At 41.0% G+C, this 15,637-nt stretch overlaps 1 protein-coding gene across 1 annotated transcript; it reads left to right on the forward strand.

The window, feature by feature from the left end:
• Positions 1-350: 350 nt before the first annotated feature.
• LOC138354906 (zinc finger protein 70-like) lies at positions 351-5,580 on the forward strand. The gene is made up of 2 exons (XM_069309384.1): positions 351-947; positions 5,467-5,580. Exons 1-2 carry the CDS (start codon positions 351-353, stop codon positions 5,578-5,580), a joined length of 711 nt encoding a protein of 236 aa, XP_069165485.1.
• Positions 5,581-15,637: the final 10,057 nt, after the last annotated feature.

Genomic DNA, 15,637 nt, shown 5'->3' on the forward strand with positions numbered 1-15,637 from the left:
GTTGCCTCTGAGAGGCTCATCAGCTTACCTCTCTTTTTTTTACTTTCTCATCTCTCCTTCACCCATCCCACCCGTGTCCCCTCCCCCCTTTTTTTCTTGTTCTTACCTTTCACCTCTTGTTACCTGCTCTTCACCTCACTCTTGTATTACATATGCCCGTGCCTCTTATGTCGCTTCACTAGCGACTTCATAACGGTCCAGGACGGGCAGAAACTTCGTCGTCTCATCTTATGGTGTGTAGTTTGGTCAAGATTTCTTCAGCCACGTTATTGTGAATCATCATCTGCACGAGATATTGAACAATTCCTGAACTTACGGGAACATAATCGCTTTCATATTAACTTGAAGATATGGAAACCAATGTAATGATTCGTACTGTTGATAAGCCTCACGAGTGTCTCGAGTGCTCAAGAAAATTCAGGTACCTTAGCAATTTGAAACAACACTTGTTAGTACATTCTGATGATAGGCCTTACGAGTGTTCTGAGTGTGCAAAAAAATTTAAGGGCCCTGGAACTTTGAGAAAACACCTTTTAGTACATACTGATGATAGGCCTTACGAGTGTTCTGAGTGTGCAAAAAAGTTCAAGTCACCTGCAAGTTTGAAACAACACTTGTTAGTACATTCAGATGATAAACCTCACGAGTGTCCTGAGTGTGCGAAAAAGTTCAAACACCATCACAATATGAAAAAACACATGTTACTACATTTGAAGGATGAACTTCATAAGTGTAAAGATTGTAGCAAAAGTTACAGTCTTCGTGAAAATAAGAAACGTGTAAGAGTGCATACAGGTGATACATCTCATAGGTGTGAACAGTGTGAGAAAAGATTTAGTCAATTTTCAAATATGAAGAGGTGTTGGTGCACTTTAATGATAAAGCTAATCAAGGCCAAAGCGAGCAACAAGAAGCAGAAAGTGAAAAAGGCATCAATTCCACGACATGTTAGTGAAGTTTGATGAAGTGTTTCCTCGAAACAATAAGAAGCGGAAAGTGTAAAATAGTGGATGCTCAGTGAATGATTTGGGATCATCTTATGTGTAAAAAAAATATTACCTAAAATAAAAGTTTCAGATCAATAAGTATTTTTATTTCTGCATTTTTATTTTTTATTACTGTTTCTTTTCACTACAACTTTGAATTGGGTGTACCTTAATTTATATACTATATCCAGTAAGTCTTCAAGACTTACTGTAGTAAGTAAGACTCCAGTAAGTCTAAAAAACTTATTTTAAAATTATATAAAAAAAAATTACTGGATAAAAAGACTCCAGTAATATAAAGAACTGCTACATGTAAGCAGGTAATATAACGAATGAAGAAAAGGCGATGAGGTAGCTTAGTGACAGGGTGTATGGGGGAATGGCAATTCTTTTAACCATGTAGCTTAGTCGATTAAGGCAGCGTCTGGGATTCTCTCGGACGTAGGTTCGAATCCCCGTCACGGCCCTTGTTCATTTGATGCATCACGCTATTGTGATTTCTGTGTTCGAATTTTTGAAATCTAACATATTTATTTATTTATATATACACAACAAGGTACATTGGGCTTAGGAGAGTACATAGCATTGATGATTCTTGTAAAGCCTTGTACGCATTGAGTTTCGGGCAGGTCCTAAATCTAGCAGCTTAACTTGATACCTGGTTGATGGGGTTCTGGAGGTTCTTCTACTCCCCAAGCCCAGCCGGGGCCAGACTTGACTTGTGAGCGGCCCGCAGGCCCACAGCCCGGTTGGTCCAGCACTCCTTGAAGGAAACAATCTAGTTTCCTCTTGAAGAGGTAGGACGTTGAACAACCGTGGACCTCTGATGTTCATACAGTGTTCTCTGATTGTGCCCATGGCACCTCTGCTCTTCACAGGTTCTCTTCTGCATTTTCTTCCGTGTCGTTCATTCCAGTACGTTGCTATTTTACTGTGCAGATTTGGGACCTGTCCCTCCACTATTTTCCATGTGTATATTATTTGGTATCTCTCTCGTCTCCTTTCTAGTGAGTAAATTTGGAGAGCGTCGAGACGATAATTTAGAGTCACTTTAATCTCGTCTATGCGTGCCGTATATGTTCTCTGTATTCCCTCAATTTCAGCAATTTCTCCTGCTCTGAAGGGGGAAGTGAGTACTGAGCAGTGCTCAAGACGGGACAACACAAGTGATTTGAAGTACAACCATTTGTACTTCAAATTTGAGTACAACCATTGTGATGGGATCTCTGGTCTTGAAGGTTCTCGTAATCCATCCTATCATTTTTCTGGCTGACGCAATACTTGCTTGGTTATGCTCCCTAAACGTTAGGTCGTCGGACATCATTATTCCCAAATCCTTGACATGCTGTTTTCCTACTATGAGCAGATTCGATTGTGTTTTGCACCCTGTATTATGTTTAGGATCCTCATTTTTGCCGTATCTGAGTACCTGGAATTTATCACCGTTAAACATCATGTTATTTTCTGCTGCCCAATCGAAAACTTTGTTAATATCTGTTTGTAGTTTATCAATGTCTTCGGCAAAGGTAATTTTCATGCTGATTTTTGTATCATCTGCAAAGGATGACACGAAGCTGTGACTTGTGTTTTGTCTATATCTGATATGAGAATAAGGAACAACAGTGGTGCAAGGACTGTACCTTGAGGTACAGAGCTTTTAACTGCGCTCGGACTCGATTTTACTTGATTGACTGTTACTCTTTGTGTTCTGTTCGACAGGAAATTGAGTATTCAGCGTCCTACTTTACCAATTATACCCATTGACCCCATTTTGTGTGCAATCACTCCATGGTCACATTTGTCGAATGCCTTTGCAAAATTGGTGTATACGACATCCGCGTCATGTTTTTCCTCAGTGATTTTGATATAGTGGCCAAGTAGCTGTGAGAGGCATGATCTTCCAGCTCTAAATCCATGTTGGCTTATATTGTGGAGGTCATTGGTTTCCATGAATCTAGTGACTTGACTCCTGATCACTCTTTCAAATACTTTTATTATGAGAGACGTTAGTGCAACTGGTCTATAATTCTTTGTGCCAGTGCTTTGCTACCACCCTTGTGTAGACGGGCAATGTCTGCTGCTTTAAGCGCATCTGGTATCTCCCCTGTGTCCAAGCTCTTCCTCCACACTATACTGAGTGCCTGTGCTACTGGCACTTTGCATTTCTTTATAAATATTGAATTCCATGAGTCTGGACCTGGGGCTGAGTGCATGGGCATATTGTCAATTTCTCTTTCAAAATCTGCCTCGCTCGTGTTGATATCAGTTACATTTACTGGTGTTTGAGTATCATTCATAAAAAAATTGGCCGTATCTTCCAGTAATCCGAATGATTGCGGTTTTATCTTTCACTATGTGATGGCCATTCAGGATGGTGTTGTGGTATTGAGAATAATGTTGCTTAATACCTCCGTCTTGCAAATGAAGTGTAAACTTAACGTTCTCGTGGTATCTCCAGTGTAGTATATATATGTCAACGCTCAGTCTCCAGTGCTGCATTTGTATTGATAGTCAGTGCATCAGTACACCTAGTACATTATAACTGCGTTAATACACCTCAGACATGACATTTCAAATAATGAGAAAAGCTTTACGGGTGTTGTTATAATAAATGACCGGACGCATTTCACTGCAAGGTTTACAATTCTTGTCAATAATGACTCGTATCACCTTCTTGTATGCCTGAGTGAATGGGTTTTTATAATGCACTAGATGCACTACGAATTTATATGGTATACTACGTTCCTGGGCTTTGCTTAGAATATTTTTAAATAGGTTATATTTTGAATCCACATCGAAATCCAGTTTTACGTCACCTGTCGCTGGGTTCACGTCTAGCCTATTTCGTCTATTTCCATCTCCTTAATTTGTGTTTCCCTGTTAGTTAACACTAAATCTAAAATATTATTTCCCCGCGTTGGTTCCTAAATGTGTTGCATAAGAAAGCAATCGTCAATTAATTCACCCAGTTTATTCCACTAAAATTAAAGTCATCCATGACATAAATACTGTTAGATCTAGATACTCTAGATATTTCATCCATAGAAGCTTTGCTTCCATTCTGTCTAAATTTGGTGGCCTATATATAACTCCTATTATAATAATATTTGCTTTTTCGTTTAATTCTATCCAAATAGTTTCTGTGTGTGGCTCAGATTTGATTCCGTCTTTGAGACTACATATCAAATTGTCCCTAACATATATGGCTACTCCCCCTCCTCGTCTAATATATCTATCTGTGTGAAATAGTTTAAATCCATTTATTTGATATTCAGCTAATAGTTCTCTATTTTCTACATTCATCCACGTTTCGGTAAGTGCAATAATATATATTTCTTCTGTACAGATAAGAGCATTTAACTCGTTTATTTTGTTTCTTAGACTTCTACTGTTAGTGTAATATACCCTAAGTGAATTGTTATTTTGAGGCCCCTTCTCTTTCTGATCATTTTGCCAATGTGTTTTTCCATAAACATATATTGATGATAGAGTTACAAGATACGAGCTAGATGGTGATAAGACTGCGAAGTCGAATTGCGAAAGGGATCTGGGAGTTATGATAAGTAAGAATTTAAAACAAAAGGTTCAATGCATGAATGTTCGTAATAAGGCAAATAGGACACTGGGATTTATTAATCGAAGCGTTAGTAACAAAACACCTGGTGTGGTTCTTCAGCTATATCTTGCTCTGGTTAGGCCCCATTAAGATTATGTAGTTCAGTTTTGGTCGCCGTACTATAGAATGGATATAAATTCACTTGAACGTTTCCAGCATAGGATGACCAAGTTAATTCCCCAAATTAGAAATCTTTCATATGAAGATAGATTAACAAAGCTTAAATGCATTCACTGGAAAGGCGAAGAGTTAAGGGTGACATGATAGAGGTTTACAAGTGGATGAATGGACATAACAAAGGAGATATTAATAGGATATTAAATAGGAGCTGCCTCGTATGGGCCAATAGGCCTTCTGCAGTTACCTTTGTTCTTATGTTCTGTCATGTGGTGATAATTTTAATACCCTATTATTATCCCCTCTCTTGTGTCCATTCATCCACTTGTAAACCTCTATTATGTCACCCCTAACTCTTCACCTTTCCAGTGAATGCAATTTAAGCTTTGTTAATCTTTCTTCATATGAAAGATTTCTAATTTGGGGAATTAACTTAGTCATCCTACGCTGGAAACGTTCAAGTGAATTTATATCCATTCTATAGTACGGCGACCAAAACTGAACTGCATAATCTAAATGGGGCCTAACCAGAGCAAGATATAGCTGAAGAACCCCACCAGGTGTCTTGTTATTAACGCTTCGATTAATAAATCCTAGTGTCCTATTTGCCTTATTACGAATATTCATGCTTTGATCCTTTTGTTTTAAATTCTTACTAATCATAACTCCCAGATCCCTTTCGCAATCTCAGCACCATCTAGCTCGTATCTTGCAACTCTCGTATTCTTGTAACGTGTTCTCTTACAGGAGCGAATAGAAGAAGGTGTTGCTACTGATACTAACATGGTGCTAGGCAGTGATGATGAGGAAGAACCTGAGGAAGAGCAAGGTGCACCTTGCGCAAGGTGTAAAAAGAGATAAGTAGAGCAAGAAGAAACTATGAAGTTCGTATAGCAGGCCAAGCAAAGGCAAATCCTAAAGGTTTTTTGTCAGTTATATCGAAAAAAGGATATGGAAAGGATAGGTCTATTAAAAACCGAGATAGGTCCGATAACGGATAATGACGAAGAGATGAGTAGTATTTTTAATATATATTTAATCTCTGGATTTATTAAAAAGAACTTAACTCTATGCCTTGAGCCGAACAAGTCTATGTGGGTGGGGACGAGGACTGGTTGATTAGTTTAACAGTTACCAGGGATGATATTATTAAACAAATAGAAAAACACAAACCAAGCAAATCCCCTGGACCGGATAAAGTGTTTACCAGGGTGCTAAAAGAATGCAAAGAGGAGCTTCGCGATTCATTGTCTACTATATTTAATAAATCATTAGAGTCAGGCAGATTGCAAGAGTCGTAGAAGATTGCTAATGTAGTGCCAATTTTTAAGAATGGAGATAGATCACTTGCGTCAAACTATCGGCCAATTAGCCTAACGTCTATTGTGGGAAAGTTACTTGAATCGATATTTGCAACCATTCGTTTTCACCTTGAAAAAACAAATTAATAAACGAGTCACAATATGGTTTAACAAATGGCCGTTCATGTGTAACAAAATTGTTATCTTTTTATTCTAGCATAGTTGAGGCAGTTGATAGTGGTAAGGTTTGCGATGTTGTGTACCTTGACTTTAGTAAAGTTTTTGATACAATGCCACATGAAATACTGATTAAAAAGATAGAGGCTCATGGTATTGGGGGTGCTATATTAAGAGGGAATAGTGTATGGCTATACCAAAGGAAACAGAGTCAGTGTGCATGGTGTTAAGTCAGAGTGGGATAATGTTGTAAGTGGAACGCCTCAAGGCTCTGTATTGGGACCTCTGTTGTTTATAATATTTATATAAATGATTTAGATTCAGGTTTAAGTTGCAACATTTGCAAATTTGCCGATGATACAAAATTCGGTAGGGAAATTAACACGGAAGACGACTCACTATCACTTCAAGCTGATCTAAATAGGGTTTTGAAATGGTCAAAAGATTGGCAGATGCAGTTTAATGCTGATAAATGTAAAGTTTTGAGTCTAGGTAATGATGATAGAGTTACAAGATACGAGCAAGATGGTGCTGAAATTGCGAAGTCGGATTGCGAAAGGGATCTGGGAGTTATGATCAGTAAGAATTTAAAACCAAAGGATCAATGCACGAATGTTCCAAACAAATAAATGCATGAATGTTCATAATAAGGTGTTATAAATGATAGGAGTGGGGCTTCTATGGGGTACTGGTACTATTAAGGGGTAAAGGTAGTTAGAAGACAAGAGTATCAAATATGGGAGAGCTAAAAGGCCCGGCCCCCAAAATAAACTATCCACAGTAGTAATAACTTGCTACAAGACCATATATGTTAGTCTAAGGGTTGATCACTGCGCTCCCACCTTGGAAGAAGAGATACTCTGTAATTCATGTACTTATTTATTAACCCCTTAACAACCCCCCATATACACTCACACCAATAACAATAATAATAATAACTTTACCACACTATCTTACGTTAAAAGCCTTGGTCCACGTAGGCAGGATACAAGGTTTACACTAATAACAAGCTAGGGTAAAGTACTACTGGATAAGCACTGAAGCTGGATGCAGCTTAGGGTAGTGAGACCATGTGGTACCCTAATACAAAACACAACACTTAGGGTAAACAAAACACTGGCAAATACTAACCCCAGGTCTCACCAATAGTTACTACCAGAGTAGGTACACTTACTGATGCCCCGTACTAAGCTTAAGGATACAGGAACTTCAGGTAAGGGAAATAAGTAAGAGGAGAAGGGAGAAGAGTAGGGATACAGCCACAGAGTAGGTCTTATCCTCACACACCAGCCAGAGAGAAGGACGAGCTAGCCACCAGCTGCCTCCCCCATCTCGTGGTGCCGGGAGGAGCCTAATTGATCGTGCAGCTAAGCACATTAAAGATCTTCCCCTATGCAACGTATTGTTACTTTATGAATGATTAGAAAGTATTAGTAAGCAAAGTTGGTGCCTATGTTATTATTTAATAATCAACCCCCAGCTCAGTCTTTAAATGCTCTTTGAGAAACAATAATAGTCTTACGTCTGGCAGGGAAGATACAAACAATTGACATTCTAGATGCCCAACTGTACTACCAGAAAGTTTAATAGCTCAATTTTGACCTCTGGTTTCCACTGGAGAACCCAGGGTCGTAACACTCCTCCCCCCTTCAGAGAAAAAAAAAATGTGAATACTAGAATAGTAGTCATATTTTTTTGTAAGAGTATACAGAGAACAAAAAGAAAAACATATAACAAAAACAAAAAATCAATCAAAAGCAATTTCTCTGCAAAAAAAAAAATACAAAGGAGTTCTCTGAAAGAAAAAAGCATACACAACAAAAATAAAAGAACAGGGAAGTAAATAAATTGGACACGGAATATTTAATGTCACAGGAGAACCTAAAAAAAAATTAACTAAAGCATGACGGTTGGTAAATGGCTTTCCGTGGCTCAGATGAATGTTATTCAGGCAACCGGGACAGAGCGTCGGCTATCACGTTGAGTCTGCCCGGTAGGTGGGTAATGGAAAGATTGAAGTCCTGTAGGTACAACGCCCACCTGAGGATGCGTTTATTCTTACCCTTCATCTGAGTCAGGAAGACTAGTGGGTTATGGTCCGTGTACACTTCCACTATATTACCTGTGAGGTAAACTTCGAACTTTTTACATGTTAACACTAGCGCCAACGCCTCTTTTTCTACCACTGAATAATTGCGTTGCGCCTTGTCGAATTTCACACGAGTAATAATATACTGGGTGTTCCACCTGATCATCCCCAGTTTGCAACAACACTGCACCAGCACCCGAGTCAGACGCGTCAACATGAATTTTAAACGGTCGGTCGAACCTTGGACTAGCAAGCACTGGGGCGGAAGCTAAGATCAATTTCAAATTTTTAAATGCCTCTGCACAGTCTGATGACCACTTAAATTTAACGGCTTTCCGCAACAAGTCTGTGAGAGGAGTGGCAACACTGGAAAAGTTCTGACAAAAACGTCGATAGTACGCACACATACCGATAAATCTTTGAACGTCCTTTTTAGACTTTAGTACTGGATACTCCAGAATGGCATTGATTTTATCTTGCCGAGGTAACACTTTTCCTTGGCCCACTTCATAACCGAGGTACGTCACTGTGCCTTGGCCAAAATGACACTTTTTAGCATTTAAGGTAAGATTTGCCCTTTTCAAGATGGCAAACAACTGGCGTAACCTAGCTATGTGGTCAGCCCAATTACTGTCAAACAGCACGATATCATCTAAATACGCCCGACAATTTGGCACCTTAGCGAGTAGAGAGTTCATGAGTCTCTGGAACGTGGCAGGGGCATTACGCAAGCCGAACGGTAACACTTGATACTCAAAAACACCCTCGGGTGTCACGAACGCAGTGAGCTGTTTAGCACGTTCAGTGAGTGGGATTTGATAATACCCCCTCGAGAGGTCGAATTTCGAAACGTACTTGGCATTTCCCAACTCGTCAATGCAGTCCTCGAGGAGGGGCAGCGGATAGGCATCCACAATGGTCACCTTGTTGAGCTGCCGATAGTCGGTGCATAATCGCCAGGAGCCGTCTGGTTTGGGGACCAAAAGGCAGGGCGAGCACCAAGAGCCCTGGCTCGGCCGGGTGAGGCCGTGCTGGAGCAAGAAGTCGACCTCCTTCCGTACGATGGCCTTTTCTGGACTCATCCGATAGGGTTGAAGGCGAATGGGAGTGTAGTCCGTCAATTCGACATCATGGCAAATGGCATCAGTCTGGGTCGGGACCTCCCCGAACAGACTGGAGAATTCATCAACCAACGACTGCACCTCTTCACGTTGGGCCATCTGCAAATGGGACAGTTCCTCCACAGCATTCACAGAACTAGAATTATTGAAAATGAGATTAGTTGGGTCCCCAGAACAATCATCCCCTCTCTCCCTGGAAATGGAAACATTGGTTAGTGCAATGGGCCTGGGGCCCTGGAACTTCTTCAGTCGATTTACATGTATGAGCATTACCTGGTTACGTTTGTCAGAGTGCCTCACTTTGTACGTGAGGTCCCCAGTCTTTTCTGTCACAATGTAGGGGCCTTCGTACTTGTGGGACATAGTGTTCCCTAGTCGAGGCTTTAATACCAGGACAGGGTCGCCAGGCTGAAATACCCGTAACTTAGATTTAGCATCGTTACGTTCTTTCATCTTTTCTTGGGCCTTGCCAAGATACTTAAATGCAGCCGCCTTGCAGTCCTTGAGTCTCTGGTGGTGTTGCGCAAAGAAAGCCGAACCTTCGGATAACGTTACGTTCCCTAACAGATTCTCCTGTAACATTTGCAAGGGTCCACGAACTTTATGGCCAAAGACTAACTCAAAAGGAGAACAGCCCAGTGAACTTTGTAATCCCTCTCTAGCCGCAAACAAAACATACGGTAAATTCTCATCCCAGAAGGTGTGGGAACTCTCGCACGATGTCTTCAACATCTGCTTCAGAGTTAGATGGAAACGTTCAATTACCCCCTGACTCTGTGGATGGTATGGGCTGGAAACCTTATGAGTTATTCCATGTTCCTTACAAAATTGCTCAAAAACATCAGACTTAAAATTAGTACCATTGTCAGTTTGCACGACCCGAGGCAGTCCAAAAGTGGAAAAAAATTGCAACATACGAGCAACAACAGTTTTTGCTCGGATGTTCCTTACAGCAAAAGCCTCTGGGTAACGAGTAGTGATACACATCATCGTGATTAGGTAAATATTACCAGACTTAGTTCTAGGTAATGGTCCAACACAGTCCATTACCACATGAGAAAATGGTTCCTCTGGCACGACAATAGGCCTTAGAGGAGCTTTAGGTGGAGTCTGGTTTGGTTTCCCAACCAGTTGACAAACAATACACGCATTACAAAATTTTGCCACATCGCTTTTCAGCTTGGGCCAGAAAAAATACTTTAAAATTTTGTGATACATAATATTAATACCTTGATGTCCCCCCATAGGATCATCATGAGCAGCTGCCAAAACTCTTTCTCTATAGCAGGTCGGCAACATAACCTGGTGGACTACCTCCCACTCATTTGACAAGGGAGCACTCTGTGGTCTCCATTTTCTCATCAAAATCCGATCATTGTAGTAGTACCCAGTTGCTGCGTCTACAATTTCCTCCATAGAGACGGCTGTTTCATGACAATCTGCAAGAGTGGGGTCAGCTTTCTGTAACTCACTCAAGGAGGCATCTAGGCCTTGGTCAGATGCCATTGGCCGAGGCTCAACAGTGTTCTCCACCTCCCCACTACTCTCGGTAGATGGCGGTGGCAGGCTCTCCACAATGTCCTCGGCCACGTCATCAAGTCGGGCCATGAATGTGTCCGCGAGGTCCACTTGGCTTTCACCACTCGGAAAGCTCCTCGTGACCTCGGGATTTACCACCTTGGCAAGCACAGGGCTGCCCTTACATTTAAGTCCCATAGACCTGGTCACCGCGCACGCAGGGTACACAACATTATCCTCTGCGGCGGGTGGATCCAGGCAAACCTTAGGGGTAGGCAACATAATAGGCAGTCTGGAGTCCCCTACCTTATCCCCTGCTAAATCATTACCAACTATTACATCAACATTAGGGAAAGGTAGGTATGAAGTGACTCCGACTGTACAAACACCCTTGTGGAAATCAGATTCCAGGGTAACCTTATGGAGGGGTACTGCCCGAGTATCACTAGTGACACCCTCGACCAGTACCACCTCTCCAGTGTCGAGAGTGTTGGCACCTTGCAACGCACTCTCTAAAATTAAAGTCTGGATGGCACCGGTGTCTCGGAAGATCACCACGTCCTTCCAGGAAGAACCCTCAGACAAAAGTAGTCTCCCTTTCGATAAGAATGGGGTAAGCAAGTCCAACCACTGTGGGTTGGAGGTCTTACTCCCTAACCCTTCTGAAAGCCTCAAGCCCTGTGTCACAACTAGAGCATTGGGTCTTTTTTCAGGGTGCAGTTGCCAACAACGGCTAATAGTGTGGTTTGGACGATTACAGTGACCACAAAAACGTCGGGGAGAAGAGACATTACTAACAGAATTACCCTTCGGTTCACCTTTAGGTGCCGTTGGGCTAGACACTTTAACAGGGTTAGTTATGTCTGAAACAGAAGGTGCATTAGGTAAAGGGTTAGAATGAGCTGGTCTGGACTGGCTGTGTGTATAAGGTTTGCTACTCTGTGGGGTATAATTATTTTTATTGGGCCTTTTGCCCGCCAATTGGTAGTTTTCTGCCAACTTGGCCTAATCCCCTATTTTAGAATTTAACTCTATCCTTCCTCTAATATACTGTGAAACATTCTCTGGCATCATATTTATAAAATGCTCCATTAAAATTAAGTTCCTGAGAGCCTCGTATGTTTCGGCTTTCGCCGAGCGAATCCATCTATCAAACAATCGAATTTGATCATTCACAAATTCAGTGAGCGGTTGGTTGTGAGTAGGCCTAAGGTTACGATAAACTTGGCGGTGAGCTTCAGGAGTAATTTCATATGCCCGCAAAATACATTCCCTGACTTTATCATATTCGAAACACTCGTCGTCAGGCATGTTTATAAAAATATCTTGTGCTTTACCCCTAAGTCTTCCCTGTAGGATTTTCACCCACTCTTCCTTTGGCCAGTTCATGGACGTGGCCACTCTCTGAAAATGGTTGAAAAACCTTTCAGGGTCAGACTCGGAAAATTCAGGCAAATTATGCTTTTTCTCATAATGCCTGGGGTTTGAATCCCCGGCAGGTGGAGGTCCAGTGGCATTCGCTCTAATTCTAGCCTCCTCGGTTTTGAGTTTTTGCTCCTCTAATTTTATTTTTGCTAACTCTAAAGCTAATTCACTTTCCCTATGAGTTGCACTTTCTGCTTGGCTAGGCTGGCATAAAGGTGTATCACTTGCCATGCAATAGTTGTTCATCAATACAATGTTGTAATATTTCATTCACCAAAGTCCACTTTTTATCTGCGACATTTAATTCTAGGCCAAATTCCTGGCCTAACAATACTAAATTAGACTTTTTAAGTTTCTTTATCTCTACCACTGAAGGCTCCCTTGCCAGTTTCTGCATTTCAGAAGACATCACTAATAATTTTAGCTCCCAGCCAAAGAAAAAATTAAAAAATAAAAATTGGAAAAAAAACAAAAATTTGCACGGCCCCTAACACAAGGCCACACTAACCTTAATCGTGAAGGGATCCAGCTGGGTGTCCAGTCAGTGCAAGAATGTCCTTTGCTAGATGAGCTGGACCCTAGGCTAGCACACAACCGTTCTGCGGAAATAAAAAAATTTAATTTTGGCACTCAAGAATCTAATTTTTTACACTTATAATGTTCCTCCCGGACTGGCCAACCACTTGTTACAAATGATAGGAGTGGGGCTTCTATGGGGTACTGGTACTATTAAGGGGTAAAGGTAGTTAGAAGACAAGAGTATCAAATATGGGAGAGCTAAAAGGCCCGGCCCCCAAAATAAACTATCCACAGTAGTAATAACTTGCTACAAGACCATATATGTTAGTCTAAGGGTTGATCACTGCGCTCCCACCTTGGAAGAAGAGATACTCTGTAATTCATGTACTTATTTATTAACCCCTTAACAACCCCCCATATACACTCACACCAATAACAATAATAATAATAACTTTACCACACTATCTTACGTTAAAAGCCTTGGTCCACGTAGGCAGGATACAAGGTTTACACTAATAACAAGCTAGGGTAAAGTACTACTGGATAAGCACTGAAGCTGGATGCAGCTTAGGGTAGTGAGACCATGTGGTACCCTAATACAAAACACAACACTTAGGGTAAACAAAACACTGGCAAATACTAACCCCAGGTCTCACCAATAGTTACTACCAGAGTAGGTACACTTACTGATGCCCCGTACTAAGCTTAAGGATACAGGAACTTCAGGTAAGGGAAATAAGTAAGAGGAGAAGGGAGAAGAGTAGGGATACAGCCACAGAGTAGGTCTTATCCTCACACACCAGCCAGAGAGAAGGACGAGCTAGCCACCAGCTGCCTCCCTCATCTCGTGGTGCCGGGAGGAGCCTAATTGATCGTGCAGCTAAGCACATTAAAGATCTTCCCCTATGCAACGTATTGTTACTTTATGAATGATTAGAAAGTATTAGTAAGCAAAGTTGGTGCCTATGTTATTATTTAATAATCAACCCCCAGCTCAGTCTTTAAATGCTCTTTGAGAAACAATAATAGTCTTACGTCTGGCAGGGAAGATACAAACAATTGACATTCTAGATGCCCAACTGTACTACCAGAAAGTTTAATAGCTCAATTTTGACCTCTGGTTTCCACTGGAGAACCCAGGGTCGTAACATAAGGCAAATAGGATACTGGAATTTATTTATCGAAGCGTTAGTAACAAGACACCTGGTGTGGTTCTTCAGCTATATCTTGCTCTGGTTAGGCCCCGTTTAGATTATGTAGTTCAGTTTTGGTCGCCGTACTCTAGAATGGATATAAATTCACTTGAACGTGGCCAGCGTACGCTGACAAAATTAATTCCCCAAATTAGAAATCTTTCATGTGAAGAAAGATAAACAAAGCTTAAATTGCATTCACTGGAAAGGCGAAGAGTTAGGGGTGACATGATAGAGGTTTTCAAGTGAATGAATGGACATAACAAAGGGGATAATAATAAGGTACACGAAACAATGCGTGTAAATTGGATAAGCTTAGATTTAGAAAAGACTTGGGTAAATTCTGGTTCGGTAATAGGGTTGTTAATTTGTGGAACCAACTACTGGGAAACGTAGTGGAGGTGGGGTCCCTCGATTGTTTCAAGCGCTGGTTAGACATGTATATGAGTGGGATTGGGTGGATATAAATAGGAGCTGCCCAGTATGGGCCAATAGGCCTTCTGCAGTTACCTTTGTTCCTATGTTCTTATCCTGCAAAAAAAAGATGTTGTTGTTTTAGATTTAGCTACTCAGAACGAAGTGTCCATGTAGTACGGGCTATGGTGAGCCCGAAAAAATAGAGATCGACATAGCTTATATTACATTCTTTAGAAAGGTGAAGAATTAAGGGTGACAGGATAGAGGTGTACAATTGGATGAATGTCCATAACAAAAGGGATAGTAATAGGGTAATGAAAGTATCAACACAAGACAGAACAGAACACAATGGTATAAATTTGATAAGTTTCGATTTATGAAAGACCAGAGTAAATACTTGTTCGGTAACAGGGTTCGCGTAATATAATAGAAGTAGTAGTAATTGATTGTTTGAAGCGGAGGTTAAACATATATTTGAATGAGATTGGGTAGATATAAATAGTAGCTACCTCTTGGGTGGATATAAATATCAGCTACCTAGTTCTAAGGTGGATATAAATAGTAGCAACCTCTTGGGTGGATATAAATAGTTGCTACCTTTTGGGTGGATATATATAGCAGCTACCTCGTATGGACCAATAGGCCTTCTGCAATTACCTTCATCCTTATGTTCTCATCAGCTTACCTCTCTTTTTTTTACTTTCTCATCTCTCCTTCACCCATCCCACCCGTGTCCCCTCCCCCCTTTTTTTCTTGTTCTTACCTTTCACCTCTTGTTACCTGCTCTTCACCTCACTCTTGTATTACATATGCCCGTGCCTCTTATGTCCTCTTCACTAGCGACTTCATAACGGTCCAGGACGGGCAGAAACTTCGTCGTCTCATCTTATGGTGTGTAGTTTGGTCAAGATTTCTTCAGCCACGTTATTGTGAATCATCATCTGCACGAGATATTGAACAATTCCTGAACTTACGGGAACATAATCGCTTTCATATTTTTTTTTTTTTATAATCGCTAAATTTGAAGATATGGAAACCAATGTAATGATTCGTACTGTTGATAAGCCTCACGAGTGTCTCGAGTGCTCAAGAAAATTCAGGTACCTTAGCAATTTGAAACAACACTTGTTAGTACATTCTGATGATAGGCCTTACAAG

Source organism: Procambarus clarkii, chromosome 65, assembly GCF_040958095.1.
Source record: "Procambarus clarkii isolate CNS0578487 chromosome 65, FALCON_Pclarkii_2.0, whole genome shotgun sequence".
NCBI classification, from domain to species: Eukaryota; Metazoa; Arthropoda; class Malacostraca; order Decapoda; family Cambaridae; genus Procambarus; species Procambarus clarkii.

Bases quoted from the DNA above. Each gene is read 5' to 3' on its own strand.
- LOC138354906 (XM_069309384.1), top strand. From the start codon at position 351: ATGGAAACCAATGTAATGATTCGTACTGTTGATAAGCCTCACGAGTGT. The intron at 948-5,466 runs GTTAGTGAAGTT...GTTCTCTTACAG, and splicing joins AGGCATCAATTCCACGACAT to GAGCGAATAGAAGAAGGTGT.